This window comes from Salarias fasciatus, unplaced genomic scaffold (genome assembly GCF_902148845.1).
Source record: "Salarias fasciatus unplaced genomic scaffold, fSalaFa1.1, whole genome shotgun sequence".
Taxonomy (NCBI): Eukaryota; Metazoa; Chordata; class Actinopteri; order Blenniiformes; family Blenniidae; genus Salarias; species Salarias fasciatus.
The window spans coordinates 28550-52288 of NW_021941266.1; the positions used below are offsets into that span (position 1 = coordinate 28550).

Consider the following 23739-nt stretch of genomic DNA (forward strand, 5'->3'; position numbering starts at 1 on the left):
CTGTAATTTGACACCAGCTGCAGGAAGACACCAGAGCTCCTCCAGCTGGAGCTAAAATAATAAAATAACCAACAGTACTCATCAGTCAAAGCTCCTGTTCTGGGTTAACGGTTAAACGGTGAACTAGTCCTGGTTAATCGATCCTCTCCCGTCAGCTGATCAGCCTCACATGTTTGATCTTCTGTTTTTTGGTTTCTGGGATTTATTCATGAAGAATTTCTTCTCAGGTACTTTATGGTCATGATGGACTGAACAGGAAGTGACCTCTGACCTCTTCTTCTGACCTCCTCTAACCTCTGACCTCCTCTAACCTCTGACCTCCTCTGACCTCTGACCTTCTCTGACCTCTTTTGCCCTCCTCTAACCTCTGGCCTTCTCATTCCTCCTCTGACCTCTGACCTCTTCCTCCAGGTTCTATATAAAGTCTACATCTCCTTCGTGGAGGTCGGAGTTGAAAACGTCCAGATGGCAGATTACTTCAAAGGAGTCGGTGAGTCACTGCCTCCTCCTCCTCCTCCTCCTCCTCCTCCTCCTCCTCCTCCTCCTCCTCCTCCTCCTCCTCCCTCCTCTTCTCCTCCTCCTCCTCTTCCTCCTCCTCCTCCTCCTCTTCTCCTCCTCCTCCTCCTCCTCCTCCTCTTCCTCCTCCTCCTCTTCTCCTCCTCCTCCTCCTCCTCCTCCTCCTCCTCCTCCTCCTCTTCTCCTCATCGTCATGGTTGTCCTCCTCACTCCCCCCCCCCCCCCCCCCCCCGCTCCTCTTCCTCAGCCTCCTTCCTCATCGTCAGTCTTGGGGGGACCCTGGTGGGTCTGGTCTTCGCCGTCCTCCTGAGCTTCATCACTCGCTTCACCAAGCGGGTCCGGATCATCGAGCCGCTCTTCGTCTTCCTGCTGGTCTACCTGGCCTACCTGACGGCCGAGCTCTTCTCGCTGTCCGCCATCCTGTCGTGAGTCCACGCCCACTTCAGCCCGGGGGGCGGGGCTGGGGGAGGGGCGGGGGGGTCTGCAGCCAGACAGGAAGTCCAGCAGTCCGCTGCACCAAACCAAGACCAGGGATCAGTCCGGGGTTACACAGTCACATTCCTGATAGAGGGCGGGGCTAAAGGCTCTGTTGTCCTGGGTCCGGGGGGCGGGGCTAAAGGCTCTGTTGTTCTGGGTCTGGGGGGGCGGGGCTAAAGGCTCTGTTGTCCTGGGTCCGGGGGGGGGGGGGGGGCAGACTGTTCTGTAGTAACCTCCTGTCCCGGTGGAGAGCAGGACTCCAGTCTGGTCGTCATGGTGAATCGGGGACTCTGGGATCGATCGCCGGGGTCTGCTCAGGGTCTGGTTCTGGATCTCCCGCTCCTCTACCCTGCTCTGATCCCGGGTTACCCAGAAGTCCCGGATCAGTCCCGGGTCTGGGTCTGCTGCGGTGGGCCGCTGGGCGGGACAGGGCAGCTTTGGGTGTTGAGGTGCAGGAAGGAGACACGCAAGGCATTCTGGGAAAAGGGTGCAGGCTTTTCTCACCTGCTTGGCTCAAAGGGAAGCTGCAGCTTGAGGACGGAAGGGGGACAGAAGACGTCCCTCCATTGTCCTCGTCTGTCCTCTGTGCCGCCAGGCCTCAGCTGATGGTTTGCTAGTTCTGTTTCATGCCTGCTGAGCACAAGAGGCGGAGCTTAAAGCTCTGGAAAGTCACCCAGGGGTCACCCAGGGGTCACCCAGGGGTCACGAGTGACTGTTGGTGTTCATACTGCAACTGCACATGGTGAAGGGAACATTCCAGAGCTTTAAGCTCCGCCTCCAGCGGTCAGGAGGGATGAAAGAGAACCGTAGGTACATTCCTAACTTTCCTTTATTCATGGCTTGTTTGTTTGTAGATGGTTTGATTTTTGTTGACAGTTTGTTTATTTATTGGTGGTTCTTTGACTGTTTATTGAGGGTTTGGTTGTTTCTTTAATTATTACTTATTGTTGGTCTTTTGATGGTTTGTTTGTTGATGGTTTGTTTATTGTTTGATTGTTACTGGTTTGTTTGTTTGTCTTTCAATGGTTTGTTTTCTTCTTGTTTGTTTATTGATGGTTTGTTTGTAACCTCTGCCAGGAGGTTATGTAGTCACGTCGGTTGGTTGGTTGGTTGGTTTGTTAGCAAGATTCTGGAAAAAGTTCTGGACGGATTGCAATCAGACTGAGTGGAAAGGGGGGTCCTGGGCTCACTTAGAATCCATTAAGTTTTGGTGAAGATCCGGATCACCGTCTGGATCCAGGAGTTCTTTAAAAGATTCTTCATTGACAGACAGGGAGTCTGTCACATGGTTGGGCAGGCCGCCGACAGGGGGGACAAACGCCTGGTTCACAGGACGTGGAGGCGGAAGCGCCGACCTCCGAGTTTCAGATCGGCGCCCCGTTAACCAATCTGACGGCTCATACAGGAGGGTGGCGGCTCTGACGGCTCATACAGGAGGGTGGCGGCTCTGACGGCTCATACAGGAGGGTGGCGGCTCTGACGGCTCATACAGGAGGGTGGCGGCTCTGACGGTTCATACAGGAGGGTGGCGGCTCTGACGGCTCATACAGGAGGGTGGCGGCTCTGACGGCTCATACAGGAGGGTGGCGGCTCTGACGGCTCATACAGGAGGGTGGCGGCTCTGACGGCTCATACAGGAGGGTGGCGGCTCTGACGGTTCATACAGGAGGGTGGCGGCTCTGACGGCTCATACAGGAGGGTGGCGGCTCTGACGGCTCATACAGGAGGGTGGCGGCTCTGACGGCTCATACAGGAGGGTGGCGGCTCTGACGGCTCATACAGGAGGGTGGCGGCTCGCCGTGGAGCGCCGGCTGTAACGCTGGACTGAGCAGATCGCTCCAGACGGGAAGCCGGGAACGGAAAATACTGGAGAATCCGGTCAATTTTCAAATTAAAATGAAGATAAATAACATAAGTTAAGTCGCTCTTCGGTTTTCCTTTTCAGATAAACACACACACACACACACACACACACACACACACACACACACACACACACACACAGGGAGAGAGGGCGAGAGAGAGAGGCGCCGCAGCGCTCCGCTCCGATCAGTGTTTGATCATATCTGCTGTTCTTCTGGCTGCTGGTGACGGATTGGGGGGGGGGGGGGGGGGCTGCCTCTCTGAGGGGGGGGCTGCCTCTCTGAGGGGGGGGGGGGCTGCCTCTCTGAGGGGGGGGGGGCTGCCTCTCTGAGGGGGGGGGCTGCCTCTCTGAGGGGGGGGGGGGGGGGCTGCCTCTCTGAGGGGGGGGGGGCTGCCTCTCTGAGGGGGGGGGGGCTGCCTCTCTGAGGGGGGGGGGGCTGCCTCTCTGAGGGCCACTTTCTAGTTTATTGATGGTTTTGTTGCTTCTTGTTTCTTTATTGATGTTTGTTTGTTGATGGTCTGTTTGTTTACTGATGGCTTGTTTCTTGTTCGTTTGTTTGTTTGTTTGCTGTGTGCTGGCCCCGCCCTCAGGATGACCTTCTGCGGCATCGGGGCCAACAAGTACGTGGAGGCCAACATCTCCCAGAAGTCCCGGACCGCCGTCAAGTACACGATGAAGACTCTGGCCAGCATCGCCGAGACCGTCATCTTCATCTTCCTCGGCATCTCCGCCGTCGACAAGACCAAGTGGGCCTGGGACTCCGGCCTGGTGGCCTGCACCCTGGTCTTCATCCTGGTCTTCAGGGCCGTGGGTCAGTGACACACACACACACACACACACACACACACACACACACACACTCAGCCTGTCCACCGGGTTAAATTCAGGGTTCAGTGTCTTGCCCAGACAGATAAATACTTTATTAATCCCAAAGGAAACGGTGTCGTCTGTTGCTCACATTCATAAATCCAGAAATAGAAATAAAGTTAAAAAGTACAGTTAAAAAGACAAAAACAGCCTTAATAAATAAATAAGTAAATAAATCCAACAATAAAAAGTCAAGTGGTACTTCATCAGGTGCTGTGAAGTCAAAGTTAAAGTTAAGCACTAAAAAGCAAAGTTGAGGACCAGCATCAGACTCTCCTGCTCCCCCAAGGACTCTGACAGGGGGACAGGAACCGAACCAGCAACCTCCAGGTTGAGAGATGACTGCTCTCCCCACTGGAGCAGGGTTCAGGGTCAAGGTCCAGCTTCAGAGTCCAGGATCTGTATATCCAGCTTCAGAGTCCAGGATCTGTAGATCCAGCACCAGGATCTTGTCCAGGTGGTCCTGGAAGGTTCTGACTCGGCCTCATGTGTTTCAGGTGTGGTGGGCCAGACGTGGGTCCTGAACCGGTTCCGGCTGGTCCCCCTGGACCGGATCGACCAGGTGGTGATGTCATACGGCGGCCTGCGGGGGGCGGTGGCGTTCGCCCTGGTGGTTCTCCTGGATCCAGAACGGGTCAAAGCCAAAGACTACTTCGTGGCTACGACCATCGTGGTGGTCTTCTTCACCGTCATGTTCCAGGTGAGACCCAGTAGACCCGGTCCAGGGACCCAGTCTGATCCTGGTAGTGGGACCGACAGAACCCCATCGGGACCAGCACCGAGTCACGTTACGTCAAATGGTGCTGCGGTTCCCCGAGGCGGCGAGGCGGCGGAAGAGTTTCAGTTTTCCAAGCTGACTTGAACGCAGCACAAGAACGACGCATCAGGAACCAGAATGGCGCCCCGTTTCAGAATCCGGCGCCCCGTTTCAGAACCCGGCGCCCCGTTTCAGAACCCGGCGCCCCGTTTCAGAATCCGGCGCCCCGTTTCAGAACCCGGCGCCCCGTTTCAGAATCCGGCGCCCCGTTTCAGAACCCGGCGCCCCGTTTCAGAACCCGGCGCCCTGTTTCAGAACCCGGCGCCCCGTTTCAGAACCCGGCGCCCCGTTTCAGAACCCGGCGCCCTGTTTCAGAACCCGGCGCCCTGTTTCAGAACCCGGCGCCCCGTTTCAGAGCCCGGCGCCCCGTTTCAGAACCCGGCGCCCCGTTTCAGAGCCCGGCGCCCCGTTTCAGAACCCGGCGCCCCGTTTCAGAGCCCGGCGCCCCGTTTCAGAACCCGGCGCCCCGTTTCAGAACCCGGCGCCCCGTTTCAGAACCCGGCGCCCCGTTTCAGAGCCCGGCGCCCCGTTTCAGAACCCGGCGCCCCGTTTCAGAACGGCGTGCGGACTGAACTCGTCATTGCACCGAGAGTTTTGACAGCTTCAGGTCTGCGGCTGAAACTGCTGCTTTACTCCATTAGCACGTTAGCTTCCGTTAGCATGCTAGCATCCGTTAGCATGCTAATTGATGCTAGCATGCTAGCGTCCATTAGCATCTCGTCTGCTGCCAACAACAAATGATCATTTCTCACCACGTAACACTCAGAACTCGGGTTCTGCTGAGTCCCGGCGCAAGTTCCCAGGGACCGGGTACTGGTACTGAATCGGTTCCCGTCCCCGAGCACCACCTGAAAATGGAGGTGGTGCATGGAGGTGGGGTTGGGGGTCGGGGGTGCTAGTGGGGCTGGGGGGTTCTGTTCCTTCGGTGGGGGGGAACGACAGAATGAAGACAAGAACCAAGACCTCCAGAGGCCCTGTTGAGCAGGAGAAGGTCCCCATGATACCTGAGGGATCCATCAGGTCTCAGGGGACATCGGGTCTCAGGGGACATCTGGTCTCAGGGGACATCGGGTCTCAGGTCCTCCTCTGTCTCCTCAGGGTCTGACCATCAAGCCTCTGGTCAAGTGGCTCAAAGTTCCTCGATCCACCAACAGGAAGCTCAGCATCAACGAGGAGATCCACGAGAGGGTGGGTCCTGACCAGATCCTGCTGGTCCTGACCGGATCCTGCTGGTCCTGACCGGATCCTGCTGGTCCTGACCAGATCCTGCTGGTCCTGACCAGATCCTGCTGGTCCTGGTTCTGGTTCTGACTTCACTCCTCCTCTTTTCTGATGTTCATCATTTTATTATTTACATTTTCCATGTAAGTGTGTGTGTGTGTGTGTGTGTGTGTGTGTGTGTGTGTGTGTGTGTGTGTGTGTGTGCGTGTGTCCTCAGGCCTTTGACCACATCCTGGCAGCAGTGGAGGACATAGCAGGACTGCAGGGCTACCACCACTGGAGGGACAAGTGAGTCCAGACTGGACCACCTGGTTCCTCTGGTTCCTCTGGATGTTCTGGTTCTGCTGGTTCTTCTGGATCGTGATGTTTCAGGGACTCATGTTACAAACCTGGACTGGTTCCTGAGGTCGAGACAGGAGAACTTTAGACCAGAACCTGGATCCAGACCAAGACCATGGTCCAACTAATGGTGTGTGTGTGTGTGTGTGTGTGTGTGTGAGCAGGTGGGAGCAGTTCGATAAGAACTACCTCAGCAGGCTGCTGCTCAGGAAGTCGGTCTACAGGAAGAGCGAGCTGTGGGAGGCGTACCAGAGGATCAACATCCGGGACGCCATCAGCCTGATCGACCAGGTCTCACAAACATACACACACACACACACACACTGAGACACATGGTGGACATGTCGTCCATGTCATCCAGCTCAGAGCTGTGGTCTCCAGGTCACTCTTCAAAGTCGCATCCGTCATCAATCAATCAATCAATTTATTTTTGTATAGCCCAGTATCACAACAACAGCTGCCTCAGAGGCTTCAAGATGTTACATTGGTCGGTAAAAGTAACAACAGTGAATAAGCATAATGGTAATATGTCAAATTCACAGTAACGAGACAGAACGAAGCAACCACCGCCTTAGACCCTCACATCTGGCAAGAAAAAACTCCAGAAACCCAGTGGGAAAAGAAGAGATCTTGGGGAGAACCACAGTATGGAGGGATCCCTCTCCCAGGGACGGACAGCTTTGGCAACAGCTAGCATGAGACAATAAGAAGTAAAGCCTAGGACTATGTTGAGGACAGTCCGTTGGACGGTCCAGCACAAGAACCACGGATCCCAGCAGTAGAACCGAAGCCAGTCCACGGGCAGGACCGACAGGAGTGTCCTCCCGGTCCGGACGGAGCTTGTTCGTAGGCCCTCGTGATAGTGGAGTCAGCAACTGAAACTGGAGAAGACTCCCCCTCGAAGGGGGGGACAGCAGGTGAAAAGCAATGAACGGACTAAAGGGAATAACATTTAGACATTAGAGGACAGGGCTCAGTGCACCGTACTTCCCACAGCATTCTAGCTCCTGGGGCAGCTTTGTGGATACTTTACTGTTTAAACTAGTATTTAGTTAGTTTAGTTTAGTTTAGTTTAGTTTAGTTTAGTTTAGTTTAGTTTAGTTTAGTTTAGAATCCCTAGCTGACCTGATCATAGGCTGCATCGAAGAGAAACGTCTTGAGCCTAACCTTAAATGTGGAGACTGTGTCTGCCTCTTTGACACCACTTGGAAGCTGGTTCCATAAAAACGGTGCCTGATAGCTAAAGGCTCTTCCACCTAGTGTCCATTTAGAGACTCTAGGAGTCACCAGTAACCCTGCATTTTGAGAGCGAAGTGCTCTGATTGGTTGATAAGGTGTTAAAGCATCTTGGAGATAGGTTGGAGCCATCCCATTTAGGATTTTGTAAGTGAGGAGAAGGATTTTAAATCTAACTCTAAACTCGACAGGAAGCCAGTGAAGAGATTTTAGAACGGGAGTAATGTGTTCACGTCTTCTAGTTCCAGTTAATAATCTGGCGGCCGCATTTTGAACCAACTGAAAGTTTTTTAATACACTTTTTGGGCAGGCTGCAAGAAGGGAGTTGCAGTAGTCCAGTCTAGTAGAAACAAATGCATGGATGAGTTTTTCTGCATCGCTTCTAGGTAGAATGTTTCTTATTTTAGCTATGTTGCACAAGTGGAAATATGCTGTTTTACAAGCCAGGTTGATGTGTGCTTTAAAGGAGATATCCTGATCAAATAAGACCCCGAGGTTCCTGACAGTAGAGGAGGAGGATACACTGACGTTATCTAAGGTGATAATCTGTTCAGATAGACACTCTCTCAGTTTATGGGGGCCTAGTATAATGACCTCTGTTTTGCCAGGATTCAGACGGAGATAGTTCGTAGTCATCCAGGATTTAATTTCTCTGATACAGTCACTGAGTCTGTCTATTTGATTAGTTTGATCAGGTTTCATAGATAAATACAATTGTGTGTCATCTGCATAGCAATGAAAATTGATATCGTGACTTCTAATTATGTTCCCTAAAGGAAGCATATATAACAGAAATAAAATTGGCCCGAGCACGGACCCTTGAGGAACCCCATAACTGACCTGGGAGCACAGTGAGGACTGTTGGTTAACGTGAACAAATTGGTACCTGTTAGATAAATAGGATTTGAACCAGCAGAGGGCTTTTCCTCTGATGCCGACCTCACATTCTAACCTCTGCAGGAGAATATTGTGGTCGATTGTATCAAAAGCTGCACTGAGGTCTAAGAGAACCAGGACTGAGACTAGACCTGCGTCAGCCGCCAATAGCAAGTCATTAGTGACTTTAACTAACGCAGTCTCAGTGCTGTGATAAGCTCTATATCCTGACTGAAATTTCTCAAATAAACTATTGTCCTGTAGGTGGCGGCAAAGCTGTTTAACCATGACTTTTTCCAGGACTTTTGAAATAAAAGGCAGATTTGATATCGGTCTGTAGTTAGCTAGAATATCAGGATCAAGATTAGGTTTTTTCAGCAGTGGTTTGATTACTGCGAATTTAAATGACTGTGGCACATAGCCAATTTCTAGAGAGGTATTTATTATAGTTATGATCGTATTTAAGATAACTGGAAGAATATCTTTGAAAAGCTTAGTTGGAATTGGATCTAGGAGACAGGTCGAAGTTTTAGAAGACATTACAATCGAAGTAATCTCAGCCCCATCTACTGATGAGAAACTATCTAGTATTTCAGGTATTTCAGGTGGCGGCAGTGGCTGGATTCCCTGAGCTTGATCTGAGGAAAGCACTTCACTGATTTTACCTGTGATGGTTATGATTTTATCATTAAAGAATTTAAGAAAGTCATGGCAGTTTAAAGATTCTGGGATTACTGGTTCCACTACAGTATGACTGTTTGTCAGTCTGGCTACAGTGTTGAACAGAAACCGAGGGTTATTTTGGTTTATTTCTATTAAACAAGAGTAAGATAATGTCTTGGCTTTAAAAAGAGTTTGTTTATAGCTTAGCAAGCTACATTTCCAAGCCTTCAGAGATTGTTCTGATTTAGATTTACGCCACAGTCTTTCTAATTGCCAAGTTTTTTGTTTGAGAACACGGGTTTCAGAATTAAACCATGGAGCAACCGCTCTAATCTGTTGTCCGTCTCCAAAGTCGGTGGCGGGTCTGCACGGGCCTTCCCGGATTTGAAGCGCCCCCGCGTGTCACCCCCCCGACCGTTCTCATGTCCCCGAGGGCTGTCAGTACGCACCTTGCGTTTCCGGTCTCGAAAACAGCATATTTCCACTTGCGCAACATAGCTAAAATAAGAAACATTTTACCTAGAAGCGATGCAGAAAAACTCATCCATGCATTTGTTTCTACTAGACTGGACTACTGCAACTCCCTTCTCGCAGCCTGCCCAAAAAGTGTATTAAAAAACTTTCAGTTGGTTCAAAATGCAGCCGCCAGATTATTAACTGGAACTAGAAGACGTGAACACATTACTCCCGTTCTAAAATCTCTTCACTGGCTTCCAGTCGAGTTTAGAGTTAGATTTAAAATCCTTCTCCTCACTTACAAAATCCTAAATGGGATGGCTCCAACCTATCTCCAAGATGCTTTAACGCCTTATCAACCAATCAGAGCACTTCGCTCTCAAAATGCAGGGTTACTGGTGACTCCTAGAGTCTCTAAATGGACACTAGGTGGAAGAGCCTTTAGCTATCAGGCACCATTTTTATGGAACCAGCTTCCAAGTGGTGTCAAAGAGGCAGACACAGTCTCCACATTTAAGGTTAGGCTCAAGACGTTTCTCTTCGATGCAGCCTATGAGCAGGTCAGCTAGGGATTCTAAACTAAACTAAACTAAACTAAACTACACTAAACTAAACTACACTAAAACAAACCAAACCAAACTAAAGTAAACCAAACTAAACTAAACTAAACTAAAACAAATCAAACTACAGTAAACCAAACTAAACTAAACTAAACTAAACTAAACTAAACTAAAACAAACCAAACCAAACTAAAGTAAACCAAACTAAACTAAACAAAACTAAACTAAACTAAACTAAACTAAACTAAACTAAATTAAATTAAATTAAACTAAACCAAACCAAACCAAATTACACTAAACAAAATTAAACTAAACCAAACCAAATTAAACTAAACTAAACTATACTAACTAAATACTAGTTTAAACAGTTAAGTATCCACAAAGCTGCCCCAGGAGCTAGAATGCTGTGGGAAGTACGGTGCACTGAGCCCTGTCCTCTAATGTCTGAATGTTCTTCCCTTTAGTCCGTTCATTGCTTTTCACCTGTTGTCCCCCCCTTCGAGGGGGAGTCTTCTCCAGTTTCAGTTGCTGACTCCACTATTACGAAGGCCTATGAACAAGCTCCGTCCGGACCGGGAGGACACCCCTGTCGGTCCTGCCCGTGGACTGGCTTCGGTTCTACTGCTGGGATCCGTGCTGGACCGTCCAACGAACTGTCCTCAACATAGTCCTAGGCTTTACTTCTTATTGTCTCATGCTAGCTGTTGCCAAAGCTGTCCGTCCCTGGGAGAGGGATCCCTCCATACTGTGGTTCTCCCCAAGATTTCTTCTTTTCCCACTGGGTTTTTGGAGTTTTTTCTTGCCGGATGTGAGGGTCGAAGGCGGTGGTTGCTTCGTTCTGTCTCGTTACTGTAAATATTGACATATTACCATTATGCTTATTCACTGTTTTTACTTTTACCGACAAATGTAACATCTTGAAGCCCTCTGAGGCAACTGTTGTTGTGATACTGGGCTATACAAAAATAAATTGATTGATTGATTGATTGATTGAGCAACGCGCCTGGGTCGATTGGTTTTCAGCTGCAACGGAGCCACTACGTCAAGGGCAGATTTTAGTGAATGCATAGCACTGTCAACAAACTGATCACTATTATCACCACTGGTCAATAAGCTCATTTCTGTGAGTTCACAAGATAATGCAGCAAATGCAGGCTGGATCAATTCTTTGTACCGAGCCACAGATTTTTCAGATAATGTCCGTATCAGCTGAATTTTATCTTTTTGAGCAGAGTAGTCTTCAATCAAAACCTGAAAAGTAATTAAAAAATGGTCTGAGAGTATGGGGTTCTGAGGGAGAACATTTAGGTCACTGACCTCTATCCTATATGTTAAGACCAGATCCAGGGTGTGCTTGTGACTATGAGTGGATTCATCAACATTTTGAGTGAAACCGATACTATCTAATACTGCAATAAACGCATTACTCAAACTGTCACCAGAATCATCCACATGGATGTTAAAGTCACCTATTATAAGGATCTTGTTATGAGTCAATACTATACTGCTTAAAAACTCTGAGAACTCAGTTAAAAAGTCAGAGTAAGGACCAGGAGGTCGATACACAATAATTAATAGCACAGCTTTTTGATTCTTCCAATTTGGACAAGTAAGCGTTAGTATTAAGCTTTCAAAAGAGTTGAATTTAACATTAGTTTTGGGTTTAAGAAGAAGACTGGAGTGCGATATCACTGCCACACCTCCACCTCCACCTGTTGATCTAGCTGTTTGGAAATTAACATAGGTTGGAGGGGTACATTCATTGAGCCTCACATAGTCATCTTGCTGAAGCCGAGTTTCTGTTAGAGCAAGGAGATCAATGTTATTGTCACCGATAAGGTCATTAACTAACAGAGATTTAGTGGAGATTGCTCTAATGTTTAGTAGACCACATTTTATGTATTTCCTACTGGAAGAGTTATTCTGTCTCCTACAGGTGTTAAGCTTTTTACCCACTGACTTTTTTCTAATGCTTTGAGCACTATGGACAGACTCAGTCTCTGTTAGCCTAGGTAAACCTCCATGCTTGACTTGTAAAAATCCGGGAGCAGGATTAGTGACGGGATCAACAAGATCAACAGAGGAGCGTTCTACACGACTGCTCTGCGCCCGGGGCTCATAGCTGGATTGTCAATTTAGAGTTCGAAGCCGATCAGCCATATTGTGAGCTAAAAGGGCTGCACCATCCAAAGTTGGGTGGATGCCGTCCCTGCGGATGAGCCCAGGCTTTCCCCAGAAGGTGCACCAGTTGTTTAGAAAAATAACTCCGTTTTCCTCACTCCATCTAGACAACCAGCGATTGAATGATGAAAGTCGGCTATACATTTCATCATTGACCAAATTGGGCAGGGGACCAGAGAATATTACGGCATCAGACATCGACTTAGCCAATTCACACACCGAGGCTACTTGTAATTTGAGCACCTCTGATTGTCTCCGCCGGGCATCATTACCGCCTGCGTGAATCACGAGTCGACGGAATCTCCTACCTTCCTGTTTTAAAAGCCTAAGGTTCCCCTCGATGTCCCCCACTCTGGCCCCCGGGTAACACCTAACCTTCACCGCTGGCAGCTTCACGTCTCTAACTATAGAGCTGCCAATCACCAGCGTGTCCAGTTCAGCCGGCGTGTCGTCGCTGAGGGGAGAGAACCTATTGCAGACGTGAAGCGGTTCTTGGAGTGCTACGTGGCGGTGCTTAGCACTGGCCTTCCTCCGGACCGTCACAAACCGGTCCTGGTCTTGCCCCGGCTGCTCGGGACACGCTGCGGGGCTAGGCTTGCTAACACTCCTCTCACTGCGGGAACGGGCTGCGAGCCCTGCCGCTACCTGGCTGTAGCTAGCGCTGCCCTGCCCCTCACATCTGTGCAGCCGCTCCTCTAACTCGGTTACCCTGGCCTCCAGCGCTGTCAATACACTGCACTTTACGCAAATACCCCTATCGTCAAGGGAGGCAGGGTTCTGACTCAACATACGGCACACTGAGCAGGAAAGAAAAGAAGGCAGAGGGGAGGACGCCATAGCGGTCCCGGCGGACCAAGCTAGTTAGCACGCTAAGCTAGTTAGCACGCCGGTGGCGCTAACGGCGGAGAAGAAATGTAATTCACGAGAGATCGCTGGTCAATCGGGGGTGAAAATAACCACGGGGGCGTAAATAACTGGGGTTGCACCGATACCATTTTTTGATTGACGATACCAATTCCGATACCTGGCTGTGCAGCATCGGCCGATACCGATACCCTGCCGATACCACGCTTCTTCTAATTGTCAGGAACGGTCACGTCCTCTGCCTCAGCCACCACGTGGGGGCAGTGTTGCTGTTTTTCCTTCTTCTCCTTGTTTCTATTCTCCCCATTTACTACATACGTATTTTTTGGGCCACAAGAGGCACTGGAATATGATGATGTAACATCCAGCAGCATGAAGGGAAGATGAGTTGGATTCTTAAGGCTAGTTTATTAAGCTTCACAATTTACTGTGGTTGTAACCATGGCAACACTACAGCAAAACATCCATCCATTCATCCATCCATCCATCCATCCATCCATCCATCCATCCTTCCTTCCTTCCATCCATCCTTCCATCCATCCATCCATCCTTCCTTCCATCCATCCACCGCTTATCCGGACCGGGTCTCAAAACAACAGTCTTAAGAAAAAACAGTTGAGAGGCAGCGCTCTCCATTTTTCCAACACGCACACATGCTGGCTTCCTGGCCCCGCCCCCTGCTCCCTCCCAGCCACTCACGCCACAGCGGTGCATTCAGGTTACTTGAAAACATAGGAACTCACAGAACTCAATATACCAGGTAAAAAATAAGAACTAGATCAAAGATGCTACAAAAGTAAGTCCGTAATTAAATAATAAGGTGAATTAAGCGACGCCATTGTGGGATCCTCCCTTTTTGCTGTTTTACGGCAGCTTGTGTTCCAGTGGCTGCACTACGGCCTCTTTATGTTACCATCGACCGGGACTCACCACACTGCAGCCTCCTGACTCCCGCGGCTGCGCGGTTCATACAGAAAGCGCAGCGCAGAGGATGTGGAACGATGCTGATTGATTAAAAACAGTAACGTATTTACTGCGGACGGCAGAGCGGAACGACACACATTATGTGGAATGTGGCGGTCAGCCTGGACCGGTACCTCCAGTCAGCTCCTGTTAGCCGCTCGCCGCTCCGCCGGACCTGCTCCTGGAGCCCGGCGGCTTTCCTGACTTCACCGGGGAACTCAGTTAAACTCCAGACTCAGTCTGCTCCTGCGGCTGGAGACCAGCTTCATCTCACAAAGACTCGTGATACTAATAAAACTCCTGTTCTGCTCTTCAGACTCAGATCCAGGCTCTGTAACAAGACCTGATCCTCACTGGGATGTAAAATCATTGCTATCATTCGCTGAACACACAGATCACACAGCGTGAATGTCGAAGAATGAATTCACACGGCGGTGCGTTCAAGTGCAATATGAAAGTCGGAAAATGGCATCGGCGTGTTATTTGTGAGTACTCGCCGATACCGATACCGATACCGATACCGATACCATGGGGCCACTGCCGATACCAGTATCGGTATCGGTGCAACCCTATAAATAACCCCGATTTTTGATTGCTTCGTGAATTAACAGAAATAGCAAGAGAGAGACAGCAAGCACGTCAGTCGCTCGCAAGCTTCACCAACACGGAAAACACTCACCGGAGTGGCGTCAGCAGTCCAGCCCCTCCACACAGAGATCCGTGCTCGTGGATCATGGTTTGCCTGCCGTGGTGCTCTGGAGCAGCTGAAGAGAGGACGAGGTGGAGGCGGGACGGCAGCATTGACGTCCGTGGGGGGCTCTGCCGGGGCAGTGCCAGAACCCCCACCACCCCAAATCCCCCTCCACTCTGGGTGTCAGCAGGTGGCGCCCCCCAGTGTCTCGGGGACGGAGCAGGTTCTGTTCACATCAGCGTTCAGGACGGATTGAAGGCAGAAAGACTCAGAGAAACGTCTCATGTCCACTGGAGACACTCAGCTGTGTCTCTACTGGACATGAAGTGAGACAGTGCATGTAAACTCTGACCCGTGTGTGTGTGTGTGTGTGTGTGTGTGTGTGTGTGTGTGTGTGTGTGTAGGGGGGGAATATCCTGACCTCAGCCAGACTGTCTTTGCCTTCGATGGCCAGCAGGACGTCCTTCCCTGAAGTCACCAACGTCTCCAACTACCTGTGAGTCACATGACCGTCCCCGGTCCCTGAACCTGGTCCAGGGAACAAGTCTAGGGGCCATGTCCAGGGACCAGGTCTGGCTGTGCAGCCGGCCTCATGCCGAGTGTGTGTGTGTGTGTAGCTGTTGTCATGCCACCTGTAGTGTTTTGATGTGGCTGTTGTCATGCCGCCTGTAGTGTTGTTGTGTAGCAGTTGTCATGCCGCCTGTGATGTTGTGTTGTAGCTGTTGTCATGCCGCCTGTAGTGTTGGGTTGTGGTGTGGCTGTTGTCATGCTGGCTGTGTGTTGCGTTGCAGACGGGAGAACGGCAGCGGTGTGTGTTTGGACCTCCAGGCGATTGACAACGTTCCCGGGTCCAAAGTGGAGGAAGAGACAGAGACGCACCACGTCCTCACCGGGAACCTGTACAAGCCCCGCAGACGGGTACAGCACACGTTCTCCATCACCAACACCACCTACACCATCGTCACCAACCCTGTCACCACCATCACCAGAGTCTCCACCCTTCAGATGAAGCTCCGTCACGTTGGAGACGGTGACGTCTCTTCTGTTCATCTGTGAAATCCCTCGTCCAAAATAAAGCAGAGTGCTGGTGTGTGTGTGCATGCGTGCGTGTGCGTGTGTGTGTGTGTGTGTGTGTGTGTGTGTGTGTGTGTGTGTGTGTGTGTGCGTGTGTGTGTGTGTGTGTGTGTGTGTGTGTGTGTGTGTGTGTGTGTGTGTGCGTGTGTGTGTGTGTGTGTGTGTGTGCAGTATCAGTCCCACTACAGCAGACACTTCATGCCTCTGGGGGAGCAGGAGCGTCAGGACCGGGAGGTCTTCCAGAGGAACATGAGGAGCCGCTTGGAGAACTTCAAGTCCTCCAGACACAAACGGCACCGGAAGGACCGCAGCCTGAAGAAGGTCCTGAACACCCCGCTCACTCCCTGCACTCTGCCCTCACTCTGTTACCACTCTGCTCTCTCTTCTCTCACTCCACACTCACTCCACTCTCACTCTGCTCTCACTCTTATCATTCTGCTCTCACTCCTCTCTCACGCCTCTCTCGCTCTGCTCTCACTCCTCTCACTCTTCACTCACTTCTCTCACTCGTCACTCACTCCTCTCTTACTCTCCTCTCACTCCTCTCTCTTATCTCACTCCTCTCTCACTCTTCTCTCACTCTTCTCTCAGTCTGAGGTAGTTTGGAAGGGGCCAGTGGATCATTGCACTGAAATTCTTTTCCGAGACCAGTTTAAACTGGTAGAGACTCGTTGATTGAGACTAGCTGGTAGAGACTAGTTGGTAGAGACTAGTTGGTACAAACTAGTTGTTAGTGACTAGCTGATAGAGACTAGTTTTATTAGGGACCGAGCCGGAGGGCAAGGTCTCTATTGTTCTACCGGTGTTTCTTCTTAGATATTATCGTCACCACTCATTTGACCCCAAATTTGACCCCCTAAACATGCACGAAAACTCACCAAATTTGGCACGCACATCATGACCGGCAAAAAATTTTAGAAAATGGAAAAATCAACCCCATTTGCTCTCTAGCGCCACCTAGAAACAGTAAAATAGGTGCCACGGCCCGCAGGAATGTCGTAGAGAGATCAAACCAACACTCACGCGTTCGTCTCATCAAGATCTACATTTCACGCACTGACACCCCTGACCTAAATCCAACAGGAAGTCCACAATTTCCCTTTCAAAGTAAAATTTTGCCCCAAATCACTCCTCACAAAAAAATTATCTCCTCCGAGACCGTTTGTCGTACAGAGTCACACGACTTGATAGAGGACACATTTTTCTACAAAAGTTGTGAACAACTTTGTCAAAAGTCCAACGGTGTGGATTTTATTACCCTCAAAGTTGGAAGTCTGAAATCCTGCCTTGCTCCTGCCCTCATCCGTTATAATGGGGAAAAAGCGAAAAAAGTCGCCTTTTTTCAGCACCTCGAACAAGTGGCGACTGTGGCTAAACTGTGACTCCTATCAACAAACCGAGCACACGTGAAGCATCAGCAGGTCCTTCCGAATAAGATGATGTAACATAAGTGTTAAAAATGTCATGATATCTGTACGTTTTCATAGGTATAAAAAGGTGTGCGCTCTGCATTTTTTTTGCTCTCTGTTACAATGGAGCCGGATGGGGAAAAATCTCGTGCTTCTCACAAACTGAGGCCTCTACGGTCCAAACTAAAAGTCTGACTGCTCTGAAAGCCTCACCAACTGAAAGACAGCTAATTTTCCTATCAAACGTGATATTTTTTGTTCCGTTTTGCCAAACAGGAACGGAACAAGGAGCCGTTGTTTCCCAAAAAAAAAACTTTTATTTTCTCCTCTCTCCACTCTAACAGACATGACCATATATGGGCATACAGTGCAGTTACACAGCTGACAGCAGCTGTCAATCAAACTCTGACACTCAGTGCCTTCATTCAGTGACTGTCAAAAGCAGATGGGAGAAGCTAACAGCTCCATGTTAGTGGATGGGAGATGCTAACTACTCCATGTTAGCGGATGGGAGATGCTAACAACTCCATGTTCGTGGATGGGACATGCTAACAACTCCTTTTTAGTGGATGACAGATGCTAACAGCTCCATGTTAGTGGATGGGACATGCTAACAGCTACATGTTAGTGGATGGGACCGGTTAACAACTCCATGTTAGTGGATGACAGATGCTAACAGCTCCATGTTAGTGGGTGGACGTCTCAGTCGCGGGCCGGCAAGGAGGCTCGGTCCGACCAATGCCACTTGCCGCTTTAATTATTCTACTGGCCTTGTCTATAAACACAAATTTGACCCCCTAAACATGCACGAAAACTCACCAAATTTGGCACGCACATCATGACCGGCAAAAAATTTTATAAAATGGAAAAAAATAACCCCATCTGTGCCACCTGGAAACAGTAAAATAGGCGCCACGGCCCGCAGGAATGTCGTAGAGAGGTCAAACCAACACTCACACGTTCGTCTCATAGAGATCTACATTTCACGTGCTGACACACCTGACCTAAATCCAACAGGAATTCCGCCATTTCCCTTTCAATGTAAAATTTTGCTCAAAATCACTCCTCACGAAAAAATTATCTCCTCTGAAACCGTTTGTCGTACAGACATAAGAGTCACGCGACGTGATAGAGGACAAAATTCTCTTCAGAAGTTGTTCAAAACTTTGTCAGAAGTCTAACGGTGTAGATTTTATTAGCATTCAAATTTGGAAGTCTGAAATCCTGCCTTGCTCCTGCCCTCATCCGTTATAATGGGGTAAAAAATTGAACAATTCGCCTTTTTTCAGCACCTCAAACAAGCATTGAGTGTGGCTAAACCGTGACTCCTATCAACAAACTGAGCACACGTAAAGTGTCACCAGGTTCTCCCGAACAACATGATGTAACATAAGTGGGGAAAATTTCATGATATATGTACGTTTTCACAGGTATGAAAAGGTGTGCGCTCTGCATTTTTTTTGCTCTCAGTTATAATGGAGCCGGATGGGGAAAAATCTCGCGCTTCTCACAAACTGAGGCCTCTACGGTCCAAACTAAAAGTCTGACTGCTCTGAAAGCCTCACCAACTGAAAGACAGCTAATTTTCCTATCAAACGTGATATTTTTTGTTCAGTTTTGCCAAACAGGGAAGGAACAAGGAGCAGTTGTTTCCCAAACAGAAGCTTTAATTTTCTCCTCTCTCCCACTCTAACTGACATGACCATATATGGGCATACAGTGCAGTTACACAGCTGACAGCAGCTGTCAATCAAACTCTGACACTGATTGCCTTCATTCAGTGACTGTCAAAAGCAGATGGGAGAAGCTAACAGCTCCATGGCTGTGTTCGAAACCGCATACTTACGTACTACTCATACTAACTTATTGAGTATGCAGTGTGTTTACACTGGCAGTATGCGATTTTGAGTATGCGAGAAGTTCCCGGATGCATACTGCATTCGCCAGAAATGTTGAGTATACATCGTGTGTTCACTACTCATACTGAAATTGCCCAAGATGCAACGCGACGGACATTTGAATAAACTTTATTCAGTTCACAATGACTGTTTCTTCATGATGTACATTTAGCAAGCTGAGTATGGTTCTAGATTTAATCTTCCCTCCATTGTTTGTGCTCGTAGGTATGTTATGTTGCGAGATTTTTGATTGCATTGACAATGATTAAAAATAGTAAAAACAAAAAACAAAAAAACAAACAAAAAAAAACCTTACATCTGAGAACAAGTCCATGCTGAAAGCGACCATGATGTACCGAAGACGGCGAGCCGATCTTTGTTGAAGAGCCGAAAAAACTCTCCGTCGGTAAAGCATCATAATTGGCATAATAAGTGGTCCGTTAACGGGACACCGGTCCAAACGGCGATGTTAAGCGAGATATATTACTGAAAGGTTGCCTTCTTGTTTTCAAAGTAAAAGCACAGATTTATCAACTGAGGTTGTTTTGCATGAGAAAGGGAAAGGGGTGGTTATTTTGGTGAAAATAACCGGAAGTGCGTTGCTCACTGCGGCTGGCTTGAATTTCTCCGAATTCGTCCGAACAAAATCCTAAACGGCTGATATTCGGACAAATAAACGACACACTCGGGCTCTAAACCACCACTTTGTCGCCTAATTTTAAAAAAAATCTCGATGAAGTTATACATTTGACGAGTTTAGAGCTAAAGTGAAATCAGCTTTAGCAGATCGATTTCTGCTCATGGAAGAAGTGCAATGCATTGTGGGTTATTATGTAGTATGCTGTAGTGTAAACGCTTCGCATACTGTTTGATGGACTGAGTAAGCAGGATGCAGGATGGATAGTATGAGTATGTAAGGATGTAGTAGACAGTATGCGGTTTCGAACACAGCCCATGTTAGTGGATGACAGATGCTAACTACTCCATGTTAGTGGATGGGACATGCTAACAACTCCATGTTAATGGATGGGAGATGCTAGTAGTGCTAAAAAAAAAACCCATGTTAACAGATGACAGATGCTAACACCTACATGCTAGTAGATGGCATGCTAACATTTCCAGTGAAATGAATGGAAGATGCTAGCAGGTACATGCTAATAGATGAGATGCAAACATCTTCATTTTAAAGGATGGAAGATGCTAGTGGAGCTAAAAAGAACAATGCTAACGGATGACAGATGCTAACAGCTAGTTATTATTCCATCGTTGAAACAAACTCAAATTTGACCCGCTAAACATGCACGAAAACTCACCAAATTTGACACGCGCATCCGGACTGGTGAAAAATTTTATAAAATAGAAAAAATAACTCCATCTGCTCTCTAGCGCCACCTACAAAAATGAAAATGGTCGCTACGGCCCACAGGAATGTCATAGAAAGGTCAAACCAACACTGACGCGTTTGTCTCATTGAGTTCTAAAAGGTTTCTCAAGTGTCAAAATAAGAGCCTCAAACCCCTTCAAAATAAAAGTCAAAATTTTGTGAAAAATGACATTTCAAACAAAACACATTGACAATTTTGGGCTAACCAGTGTTAATGACAGCATATAGAAAGAAAGTCCTTTCTAAAATAAAAGACCAAAATTCCTTCAAAATAAAAGCCCTTTTACAACAGAAAATGAGGTAAAATAATGAAAATGGATGTTTACAGAGTAGCCAAAGTCCCTGTGGCCTGGAAATCGGTCAACAAGGTATGACGACATCTCAGTCGCGGGCCGGCGGGGAGGCTCGGTCCCGACCAATGCCGCTTGCGGCTTTAATTTATTTATTTGTTTATTTGATAGGGACAGTCCATATTAATGAACAACATGTATAAATATGCCAGGATGTAGCATGGGCTAATTTCCATCCGTAGTCCCGAAACAGGTGAATGTGATGTAAACAAAATGTCATGTAAACAAAAAAAACGACAGGGAATCAGTGACAGCGCAGAATACAGGGGTCACAATACACCACAACACACAATCATAGAAATAGACAAAAACAAGGACACCACACAGAGACAATTCACAACCACAAACCCAGACAAGAGAACCTGAAGAAAGATTGCCAAACCAATAAATTCAGCATAGTTACAATAAATAAACTTATAGCTACAAGTTACAGTTATTCCAATCTTTAAAAATCATAACAGTATATTCACTAAAATTACTTCTCTTTAAAGTGCTCTGTTGCATTGCACCTTGCCCTAAAGTGCTTTGTTGTATTGCACACATCCATAAAGTGCTTTGTTTTATTTTTTTGTACATTGCCCTAAAGTGTTGTGTTGCATTGCACATATCTGTAGAATGCATATTATTTTGTATTACTCACTCATGTTCACAAATTTGTGTTGATATGAGCCATTCTTTTAGCTTAGTTTTAAAACTTTTGAATCTTGTGGCCTCCTTCACTGTTACTGTTGGTAGAGACTAGTTGGTAGAGACTAGCTGGTAGAGACTAGCTGGTATAGACTAGCTGGTAGAGAGTAGCTGGTAAAGACTAGCTGGTAAAGACTAGTTGGGAGAGACTAACTGGTAGAGAGTAGTTGGTAGAGACTAGCTGGTAGAGAGTAGCTGGTAGAGACTAGCTGGTAGAGAGTAGCTGGTAAAGACTAGCTGGTAAAGACTAGTTGGGAGAGACTAACTGGTAGAGACTAGCTGGTAGAGACTAGTTGGTAGAGACTAGCTGGTAGAGACTAGCTGGTAAAGACTAGTTGGGAGAGACTAGCTGGTAGAGACTAGCTGGTAGAGAGTAGCTGGTAAAGACTAGCTGGTAAAGACTAGTTGGGAGAGACTAACTGGTAGAGACTAGTTGGTAGAGACTAGCTGGTAGAGAATAGCTGGTGAAGACTGGCTGGTAAAGACTAGTTGGGAGAGACTAACTGGTAGAGACTAGCTGGTAGAGACTAGCTGGTAGAGACTAGCTGGTAAAGACTAGTTGGGAGAGACTAACTGGTAGAGACTAGCTGGTAGAGACTAGCTGGTAAAGACTAGCTGGTAAAGACAAGTTGGTAGAGACTAGCTGGTAGAGAATAGTTGGTAGAGACTAGCTGGTAGAGACTAGTTGGTAAAGACTAGTTGGTAAAGACTAGCTGGTAAAGACTAGTTGGTAGAGACTAGTTGGTAGAGACTAGCTGGTAGAGACTAGCTGGTAGAGACTAGCTGGTAAAGACTCGTTGGTAAAGACTAGTTGGTAGACTAGTTGGTAGAGACTAGTTGGTAGAGACCAGTTGGTAGAGAGTAGCTGGTAGAGATTAGTTGGTAGAGACTAGTTAGTAGAGACTAGTTGGTAGAGAGTAGCTGGTAGAGATTAGTTGGTAGAGACTAGTTGGTAGAGACTAGTTGGTAGAGACCAGTTGGTAGAGAGTAGCTGGTAGAGAGTAGCTCGTAGAGATTAGTTGGTAGAGACCAGTTGGTAGAGACTAGTTGGTAGAGACTAGCTGGTAGAGAGTAGCTGGTAGAGATTAGTTGGTAGAGAATAGTTGGTAGAGACTAGTTGGTAGAGACTAGTTGGTAGATACTAGCTGGTAGAGACTAGTTGGTAGAGACTAGTTGGTAGAGAGTAGCTGGTAAAGACTAGCTGGTAAAGACTAGTTGGGAGAGACTAACTGGTAGAGAGTAGTTGGTAGAGACTAGCTGGTAGAGAGTAGCTGGTAGAGACTAGCTGGTAGAGAGTAGCTGGTAAAGACTAGCTGGTAAAGACTAGTTGGGAGAGACTAACTGGTAGAGACTAGCTGGTAGAGACTAGTTGGTAGAGACTAGCTGGTAGAGACTAGCTGGTAAAGACTAGTTGGGAGAGACTAGCTGGTAGAGACTAGCTGGTAGAGAGTAGCTGGTAAAGACTAGCTGGTAAAGACTAGTTGGGAGAGACTAACTGGTAGAGACTAGTTGGTAGAGACTAGCTGGTAGAGAATAGCTGGTGAAGACTAGCTGGTAAAGACTAGTTGGGAGAGACTAACTGGTAGAGACTAGCTGGTAGAGACTAGCTGGTAGAGACTAGCTGGTAAAGACTAGTTGGGAGAGACTAACTGGTAGAGACTAGCTGGTAGAGACTAGCTGGTAAAGACTAGCTGGTAAAGACAAGTTGGTAGAGACTAGCTGGTAGAGAATAGTTGGTAGAGACTAGCTGGTAGAGACTAGTTGGTAAAGACTAGTTGGTAAAGACTAGCTGGTAAAGACTAGTTGGTAGAGACTAGTTGGTAGAGACTAGCTGGTAGAGACTAGCTGGTAGAGACTAGCTGGTAAAGACTCGTTGGTAAAGACTAGTTGGTAGACTAGTTGGTAGAGACTAGTTGGTAGAGACCAGTTGGTAGAGAGTAGCTGGTAGAGATTAGTTGGTAGAGACTAGTTAGTAGAGACTAGTTGGTAGAGAGTAGCTGGTAGAGATTAGTTGGTAGAGACTAGTTGGTAGAGACTAGTTGGTAGAGACCAGTTGGTAGAGAGTAGCTGGTAGAGAGTAGCTCGTAGAGATTAGTTGGTAGAGACCAGTTGGTAGAGACTAGTTGGTAGAGACTAGCTGGTAGAGAGTAGCTGGTAGAGATTAGTTGGTAGAGAATAGTTGGTAGAGACTAGTTGGTAGAGACTAGTTGGTAGATACTAGCTGGTAGAGACTAGTTGGTAGAGACTAGTTGGTAGAGAGTAGCTGGTAGAGACTAGTTGGTAGAGACTAGTTGGTAGAGAGTAGCTGGTAGAGATTAGTTGGTAGAGACTAGTTGGTAGATACTA

At 48.0% G+C, this 23739-nt stretch overlaps 1 protein-coding gene across 1 annotated transcript in view; it reads left to right on the forward strand.

Moving 5' to 3' along the window:
* Positions 1-378: 378 nt before the first annotated feature.
* Positions 379-23739, forward strand: part of slc9a5 (solute carrier family 9 member A5) — a gene marked incomplete at its 5' end in the record, with an annotated part of 29600 nt that continues 6239 nt past the window's right edge. The window contains 10 exons of the mRNA XM_030086868.1: positions 379-490; positions 764-941; positions 3448-3668; positions 4222-4424; positions 5640-5729; positions 5980-6050; positions 6266-6392; positions 14996-15087; positions 15383-15509; positions 15837-15986. Of these exons, the coding sequence (XP_029942728.1) occupies positions 379-490; positions 764-941; positions 3448-3668; positions 4222-4424; positions 5640-5729; positions 5980-6050; positions 6266-6392; positions 14996-15087; positions 15383-15509; positions 15837-15986 (1371 nt within the window). The remainder of the gene's footprint in view (positions 491-763; positions 942-3447; positions 3669-4221; positions 4425-5639; positions 5730-5979; positions 6051-6265; positions 6393-14995; positions 15088-15382; positions 15510-15836; positions 15987-23739) is intronic.